At 52.5% G+C, this 8,721-nt stretch overlaps 1 protein-coding gene across 1 annotated transcript in view; it reads right to left on the bottom strand.

Moving 5' to 3' along the window:
- Nucleotides 1-1,040: 1,040 nt before the first annotated feature.
- The window catches only part of LOC128140799 (corticotropin-releasing factor receptor 1), a 30,328-nt gene continuing 22,647 nt past the window's right edge, over nt 1,041-8,721 (bottom strand). Inside the window, exons 9-13 of the mRNA XM_052785073.1 lie at nt 8,564-8,636; nt 7,316-7,401; nt 5,377-5,512; nt 5,134-5,175; nt 1,041-3,876 (exon numbers count right to left, since the gene is read on the bottom strand). Coding sequence (XP_052641033.1) covers nt 3,736-3,876; nt 5,134-5,175; nt 5,377-5,512; nt 7,316-7,401; nt 8,564-8,636 — 478 coding nt within the window. The 3' untranslated portion in view covers nt 1,041-3,735. The remainder of the gene's footprint in view (nt 3,877-5,133; nt 5,176-5,376; nt 5,513-7,315; nt 7,402-8,563; nt 8,637-8,721) is intronic.

Genomic DNA, 8,721 nt, shown 5'->3' with positions numbered 1-8,721 from the left:
GAGAGGGCATCGGAATTAAAGGATGAAATATTTATTCGGGGGGTTGGCAGCGCTGGAAGGATGACACATCACAGGCGAGAGGCATCTTGGGGTGGATGGTGCTGAAAGCTGCCATCGGGCTATAAACTGCCATGAGATTTCTTCTCCCTCCCCACCTCCCACCCCTTCTAGGATCGTTGCCAGTACAGAGAGGGTTAAACATCCAGGAATGGCCCAAAGCTGTGGACAAGCAGACAGAAATGCGGTGTCTGAGCCAGGATGGAGGAAGGGGAATGATAATCCGGCTTAGCTTTAAATACAAGCTACAAACCCTCTGACTGATGGACAGTGCATCACGCCCATGGTGGTGGAGCAGGACTTGGGAGGTCCTGGCTCTGGCAGGGGGATGTTTGCCCAGGGCAGCCTGGCTGGAAAGTGGGCTGAAAGCTCAGATCCTCCACAGAGGATCAGGATCATGAGCTTTCCTCTCCCTCCATTCAGGCTCTGGATGGCAGGTTTTCTCCTTTGCTGGCTCTTGGTTTGCTGGGGATGTAGCACAGGGCAGTCAGGACGCCCAAGCTTTGACCCCGGGTAGTAGGGCTGAGGCTGGGGAGCGACTCCAGGGCTGGAGGCAACCTCCATGGTGGGTTTCATGTGTTAAATAAAGAAGTTAAATTAAATTCCATCTCTATGTGCTGGAGAGGCTCCTGTGAGTCTGCCTCAGTCCCAGCCTGGGATGTCCCATAGCACTGCAGGGTCCCACTTTGCCTCTCCCAGCCATGAGAGGTGCCAGGATAACATCAAGGGTTAATGCAGGATTATCTCAAGAGGCTACAACCTTGTCAAGAGCACAAGGATTGGCAGGTGATTAATCTCAGAATTACTTGATAACTTTAAATACAATCATGTAATCAGCAGGAACCTGTAATTATTATTTATGTGCATGGTGCTTACCAAATTACAGTGCTCTCCAAGGCTCTGTGTGATGAACAAATTAATTCTGCAACGGAAGAGCTTGACCAGAAAGATGTTTGTGTCTGAATTTCACTCGTAAACATTGATGTATGAAATGAAATTTGAGTTTAATTGGCCCTTCCTCCTGCTGCGAAGCACATTACATTTTTATTTCATCTTAGCTCAGCTGGTGAGAGGGAACATCAAAGAAAACTTGGAAGAGTTTCTCTAGCCCTGATGGTACTTGTGTGGGAGACCCACATGGAGTGCTCCTCACCCCCCTTATATGAGATGGTGTTGATACTTTCATGGAGAGCCTGTATCCCACCTCCATGCTATGGGCATGGGGACTTGGGGTAGAGAAGAGACAAAAAAGCCACCAGCTGCCCCAGGTGTCTCTGTGGCCAGTGGGATGCTGAGCCCACTGCAACATGAGGATGGTCCCATGGAAAGTGGGGTTGTCTTTTCCAAAAGATAAACATGCCCCAAAAGTCCTTGTGTGAGGAATTGAAGTAATTTTAATCAAACAAGGCTGAGAATACACACACTTCTCCAGCTACGGAAAGCAAAGTCATGTCAGTCGGAGCAGACCGCCAAGAGGAGAAGGAAAAAAAAAGTGATGTGAATACAGATGCTTCTGTTTGGGTTTCTTTCTTTGGTTTTTCAGTTTCCAGCTTCTTTTCCACCAAAAATGAGCCCGCTTTAGAAAAATCCAAATTGAACGTGTAGCACATCACCTTTTGGTAACATCACTTGTATGTATGATGAAAAAAGCTCCCTGGGGCATTTCCCCTTCTCTGTAGCCAGCAGATCTTTATTAGCTCCTGCCAAAGCACCTGGCAGAGAAATCAAACTGACCCACGGTGGGGACACACAAGTCTGTTCCTTGTAGGACATCAGCAGAAAGTGTCTGTAAAGCTGGGAGCTGCCACTTTTCCCATTGCATAACTCTCGGGGTCTTTTTCTCACCCATATATTGGATAAGAGGCAGTTTCTGGGACTGTTCGTGATGGACAAGCTTGTACAAGGACCAAAACTTGCCCCATGTGCAGGGTATGGTCCTTGTTGTTGTCATTCCATCATACTGGGAGCTGTTGCTGCTCCCAGCACGTTATGGGAGGCAATGGGGTATTTCTGGTTTTGGCCGCACGGTAGACATGTAGGTAGGAAATGTTAGTGGGAGGGAAAGGGGAGGAATTTGCTTCAAACTACTGAACTTCTCAAATATTTATAGAAAGAACCTGGAGGTTTTTGCCTATGCTTCCCTTTAAAGCAAAAAAAGAAAGATTTTATTCCTTTCTGGTGGTGTATCCTGAGGAAATCACAGAGTAGTACAATTTCAAAGAAGCTTAAACCTCCCCAGGGCAGGAAATACTTATGACTGTTCTTTGTAGCAGGGAAACTGAGGCACGGAAGTGTGAAGGGACTCATACCAGACCCGGTATGGCCCCAGTGCCAAAATCCCTGGGATGCAGAGAGCAGACGCAACCTGTAACCCCTCTGGCATCCCCCCTTGCCTGAGCATCCCCAGACCTCATATGGGACAGGGAAACCGTGGCTCCGAGGAGGTCAGGGCAAAATCCTCCACCTTGCATGGACCTCTCTGCTCAGCTGCTTTCGGTGACCACATAAAACAGGGCATTGGGGTCGGATCAGGGACTTGGCAGCTGCACGATCTGAGGTCCCCAGCATGGGGAAGGAGGCTGCCACTCCTCCAAGGCACTTAACCCCAGCGCAGGAATGATTTGGCCCCGTCCCCTGCATAACAGCAAGGAGTAGCTTTGGCACTGAGCCCCCCCACATGGGTTAAAGCAGGGCAGGGAGGAGGGGAGCAAATCCACAGCATGTCCCCACAGTAGCTGCCTTCGGGGAGCTCAGCCACCGCTTCACTGCAGTGCTCCCTTGCCTTTCCACCCCCCGAGCAGGGGCACGGAGTCAGCCTGAGGTCCAGGGGCTTTGCAAAGACCTGTAGACCTATCTGGGCTGGGCTGGACCACAGGATTAACTAAACCTCATGCCTCCCTTCAGACCAAGGCCCCTCTGTGTGGCTGTTCAGAGAGCCTGGGACCCATCCCTATCCCCTGCATGGTTCCGTCTCCTCTCCCACCCCATTGCTCTGCCTCACATCCTCAGTGTTGAGATGAGAAATGACCTGGTCAGACCAAGCAGCAGTTACAGAATGTCCCAGGGACCTAGCAAGGGGTATGGGAAGGGCTCAAATAACCCCAGTGGTACAAAACCACAGCCGCATAAAGCAAGGTCTGCAATCAGCGCAGGGCTCTCCACCCATCCCCTGTCAACCCAGAGGGCTTTGGCTCCCCCAGCGAGTTTTGGCCCCCCCCAGCAACATCCCAGCATGCAGTCACTGGAAGGCTGACCCAGCTTCCCGAGGGATTAGCCCCACAAGCTATCCCAGCAATGTCCTGCTGTCCTGTCACCTCAAAGCAGTGACAAACTCGAGAGAGGCAGCGATGGGACATGGGACATCGTGCCCAGGATGGAGGCAGGCAGGGAGACTGCTGCAACCTCTGTGGGCTCCTCCGGTTCCTTCTGCCACCCCAGCAGGTCACACTGCTGCCAGGGAGATGACAAAGCAGCATCTCAGCTGTCCTATCCTATAGGTCTGCCCCAGCAAGCAGGACAAGATCTTCTGTAGGGTTTCCTACAGCTGCAGCGAGTTTGTGCACCTTCTGCAAAACTGGTGGGTGCAGGCAAGACCTGTCTCCCGTGCTGTGCCATGTCAGGGGTCCCACGCAGAGGGGACGCTGGCTCCCCCATCCCGTACAGCAGCTCGCTCCCGGCTCAGACAGCCGTGGACTGCTTGATGCTGTGGAAGCTGACGCGGGTCGGGGAGGTGGGGATGGACATGGCCCGAGCCACGCGGGCACGGATGGAGTGCTTGTCCTGCCATCGGTGCCACCGCTTCCGTACAGCTGATCGGACCTGGGGATGTGAGACAGAGGAGGGGACATTTAGTCACCATGCAGCTGTCTGAAGTTGTTCAGAGGCACCAGCCATCCTCATCCTCAGTCTTTCAACCAAAAATTCTACTGAAACCCTGATGAGCTCTCTGGGGCCGGGAGGGTCCCAGGAGCCCCTGTCACCTCCCAGGGCACCCACCCTTGTTTGACACCATGCTGGTGAAATGCAGCCCTTGCAGCTATGAAGAGAGATGAACCAAACTGACTGTGCCTCTGAGCGCAAAATGGAAACAAGAAGGAGAAATAAATCTGAGCAGGGGCTTTGCAGGAGAGCCAGCATCTTACACACTGCACTGGATGCTGCTAGGGGCTGGGTGAGGTGCGAGTGACAGTCGAGGAGGTTTTATGGCTTGTCTGGTTCATGCTAGTGGCATTTCTTCAACCTTAATTCCACCCTACAACAGCCCAAGTGCTTTGTGTGGCAGGTAAATAGTGAAGAAATGGCTTTTCGTTGACTGCAGTGTGGGATGGCCCTGGGAGATGGCCACTGGATGCAGATGGCTGAGACGGTGCGGTTGGGTGAATACTGAAATCCCCAGCCAGCCCAGCTGGGATCAAGAGATGAAGGACCATGAATTGCGTGGTGTGATATGCTCCTGGGTCACCAGGTAGCCCTGGTCCAGTCCCTTTTCCTCCTGCATCAATTAGATATGATTTGGTAACAAAGCAAGCTTGTCTGGGGCAAACTCTCCTGAGCCAGCAAAGGTGCAAGAGCATTTGGGAGGAGGCAGGGGAAAGAGCTGCTCAAATGATTGGCCCCAGGATCAGCCTCTACTCTCACCTCCTTTGCTTTCTGCTGTCTGTGTTTTGGGTCAGAGCCTGGGAGGTGCCCTCATCCATGGGCTGGGTACCCAGGTGTGTATGGGGATCACCCTGGGGAAGGATTTCCCAGGGATGGGGGGACCCTTGGCTCTTCTGCTGCACCAAATCACATGGGTGCACCCCTAGAGCATCTGTTCTCAGGGGTGGATTTTCCTCCTCCATAGGAGGAGACCGACAGTAGCCATTCCCATCTGGACAGAACCTGTGGCTGCAGATGTGCCTGGAACTGGAGGTAAAGCACCAACTCTGATCAGCAAATACCTTCAGCTGGGGAACTGGGTGCCAGCACCCTCCAAGCCCTGTGCAGATGCAGAGCCTCAGGCTGAGCTTGTGTCTCCTTGCAAGGAAGAGTGTAGGACCGCCCCCCCCCCAGCACCCCCCAGCACCTGGTGCTCACCTCGCTGTTCAGGAAGCAGTAGAAGACAGAGACGAAGAAGCCCTGGAAGGAGACAAGCAGCAGAGTCACCGCAGAGCTACGGCCAGCAGGCAGCCCCAGGCTCAGGAGCTTTGGAGCAACCCTGGGTTTGGGGACGTCTGGTTTTGGGAGGGGGCAGAAGCGGGGCAAGGCATCAGCCAGGATGAGCTCCTCCACATCCCTTGGTGGGAGGACTGGGATGGAAGCTAGTGCTGAGGACCATACCTGGAAGGACTCCAGAAAGGAGTTGAAGTATATGAAGACGATCCTGGAGATCTCATCCTCCCCTGGGTTGACAAAGAACAGCATGTAGGTGATTCCCAGCAAGGGCAGCAGCACCAGTGTGGCCTTGACTGCTTTCCTGGGGAGGAAACATGGACCTGAGCTGCTGCAGTGCAGCCCTCGGCATGACGACTCTCCCCATCCCACTCCCAGCACCAGCACGGCTGGGACTGGTCTGACTGGGTCTGGGCAAACTAGTGACCGGGGGAGGACGGAGCAGAGTTGAGCTGTTTTCCAGTGCGATTCCCAAGTGACTGGGCTGGTTTGAGCACTGGACACCTTCTGTGGTTTCTCCATCCAGAAAAGGGCAGTGGATAGAGGAGGCCTGACCTTGAGCTGGTGTGAAATGATTGCTTGGCTGATCTAAGGCTCGATTAAAAAGGAATTAAGAAGGGTAAAATAATTCATACCCTTCAACATGGGTTTATGAAAAACTTAGCTCATTAATTTGATATCTTTTCTTGATGAGATTATAAGTGCGGTTTGTGAAAAGCAATAGTGCTGATGCAAGAGAACGTGAGAAGGTTCGGGGCTTGGCATCTCCTTTGTTTGGATTAGGGGACAAGAACAATGCCAAGCCAACAGTTTCTGCTTAAAAATCCTGTTAATGGACAGATTCCAACATTAGCTGAAAACAGGAAAAGTCATCCCTGGCAGGTCTGGGCTGGGCAGGGATGGGGACAGGGACTGTGCTGCATCATGGACCGGGAGGAGAGCCACAGCCACTGACACAAACTGGCAGATGGCACGGAGGAACTGGAAATAACCAAGGACATGAGCATCTTCACGCTGGCAAATCATGGGACGGCACATGTACTGGTGTATCTTCCCCAGGGGAACAGCCATGGTAGTGGGAGATCCATCAGCTTTTTACCAAATGCCGTTGTCTAAGGTGAGCAGGAACCCTCCAGGGCTGTCCCTTGCCTGGTTCAGGCAGGACCGCACAGTTTGTAATCTACCAAACTCTCCAAGTTTTCCTGTCCCACAAAATGTTTCTGGGAAATGAAAATGTTGTTCTGCCCAAAGGTGAAAAACCTTCCCTGCCAAAATCAGGCAAATACTGGAAAACCAAGTGTCTCTCAAAATTGCTGACCGAGGCCAACCAGCCCATTTCAATAACCTTTATCTTTGCTCACCCCAAGCTGAACCATTCATCCCAGCTCAATACTCCATAATCAAGAAAGCTGGCATTTCCCAATGACAACATCTGAATTTTTCCATTCTCAGCCGAAAAAGCCACTCTCCACCCCAAACCTGCTTCTCTTGACCCAGCACACAGTGAGATTCCCCAATTCCTGCCTGGAAAATGATCCAGAGAGAAGCACTGACGAAGACCGAGGTGTTTTCTCCTGTTCCAGGTACTTCAGAGAGCTGCTCTGACTGTGCACCTCCCAAGTTGTCTGCAAAATATGCCCCAGCAGGGAAGGGTTAAATCTTCCTGCCTTGTGCTGCCTTCTCCTTGCGGCTTCGCGAGGAGGTGTTTGGGGTGGCATCGATTCATTACTCCTTCCTCAGCCTTTGCTTTGCTGCCAAGCGGCGATCTAATTCTCACCTCCGTGCCAGGATTTGCAGCTCTGAGCCTGGCGAGCTGACCGGGTCCCACCGAAACAGACTTTTGCAAAAAGACTCAGCTCCCAACAGCTCCCTTCAAAGGCAAACCCAGCCATCCGTGTTCTCCATTGCAAAGCTCTGACTGGCCAGGATTTTTCAACAGCCCCAGATGCAACGGCCACGTGTCTCCAAAAAGCATTTGAGGTGCTCTTAGATGTCTCTCCATACTCCCAGCTCCTTGATACTTGGCTGATGGGGCTGTTCCTATCTCCCCTAATCATGCTAATGCAGTTTCTAGGTCTGCTTTCTGCAGGGTTGTTCACACTCTTACCTGTACTGGATTGTCTCCGACGTGGTTGAAGCTCGGAGCTTCGTCATGAGGATTCGGACAATGTTGAACAGGAAGATGAAGTTGATCTGGAAGGAAGAGGGCACCTGGTTAGTGTCTGCTCCCCCAACATTTCCTCCCATTTGCTCAGCAGAGGCAATGGGCCATACCAGGAGAAGTGGGAAGGTTTCCTCTTGAACCTGATCTATTGCCTTCCATGCACTGGAACAGGACGTCTGCATTTATAATTTTTAAAGCACTTTAGCAATAAGATTTACGAGTTTGTTCAAGGGAGTAGGGCACATGAGGAGACTGGAGAGGAAGGGCAAGCGTTAGAGAAAGGGCTGAAGGTGAAGACATTGGAGGGGGAGGAGGAATATAAGGTGGCCAAAGGGATTTTGGGAGAGTGGCTGCCATCACAGCGAGGAGCCACTTGGCCACACTCCCAGCTGCCGAACCGCTAATGAGGGCACGGGAAGGCGGCACAGGGAGCTGCGCACAATTGACACAAATTAGAAATGGCCTGGCTACCTGACGGGCTGGGAAATGAGAAGCAGGCTCAATTATTCAGTGAGGCCAGTTGGTGCTGGTGATTAGTACTCCCTTGGGTTTTCTCAGCATTGGACAAGGGGGGAGGAAAAGCTGTGGGACCTCGTGCATGGCTTTCTCCCTCCTATCACAGGTTGAACCCCTGGCACTGCTGCCTGTGACTTGCCACCACTGCTCTTCTTTGTCCCTTCCCAAAAGGCCAAAGCCCCAGCAAATTATGCTTCATATGACCCCTGGTTCAAGCATCGCTGCTCTGCCCAGGGCCAAGAGCAAAGTGATGTGGATCAGGGAATGGAGTTGAGGTCCCCAGGCTTCTGCGAATGCTTGGCAAAGCACCCACCTGCACCCAAATAGTGCCAGGGCAGGGATGGAGGGACTTGCTGATGCATGTGGGAGTCCATTGATGGGAGCATCCCTATCAGAGCAAGGTCCCCAGGCTTCCTTTCTAGCCCATCCCAAGCCAGCAGGATTCATGCACGCTCTTTCTCATTGTGGGTTAGGTGCCCAAATTTGCTCGAGGTACAGTTTGGGTGAGGGGAGCTGGGCTTGCAGGGCGAGTGGCATTGCTGCTGTGGAGCAGCATAACCAGCTGCAGCAGGGCGAAGCTGAAGGAGGGGGCAAGACCCTGTTCAGGAGCAGCCTTATCCCACGTGCAGTCAGGAAGGACCCTATATTTAGCAGGCAAGGTCACTTTGCTCTTACCAGAAGCACCAGGATCATGGGGCCTTGGTAAATGTAGTCGGTGTAAACTCCCGCTCGCTTCCCAAACCAACACCTGCAAGGCAAGGACAAGCGGTGTTGTGGACAAGCCTGCAGCATGAGTGATCTGGATTTACTCCTGTCCTTGCACAGTCTCTGTA

This window comes from Harpia harpyja, chromosome 4 (genome assembly GCF_026419915.1).
Source record: "Harpia harpyja isolate bHarHar1 chromosome 4, bHarHar1 primary haplotype, whole genome shotgun sequence".
NCBI classification, from domain to species: Eukaryota; Metazoa; Chordata; class Aves; order Accipitriformes; family Accipitridae; genus Harpia; species Harpia harpyja.
This window is presented reverse-complemented; position numbering and strand designations above follow the sequence as displayed.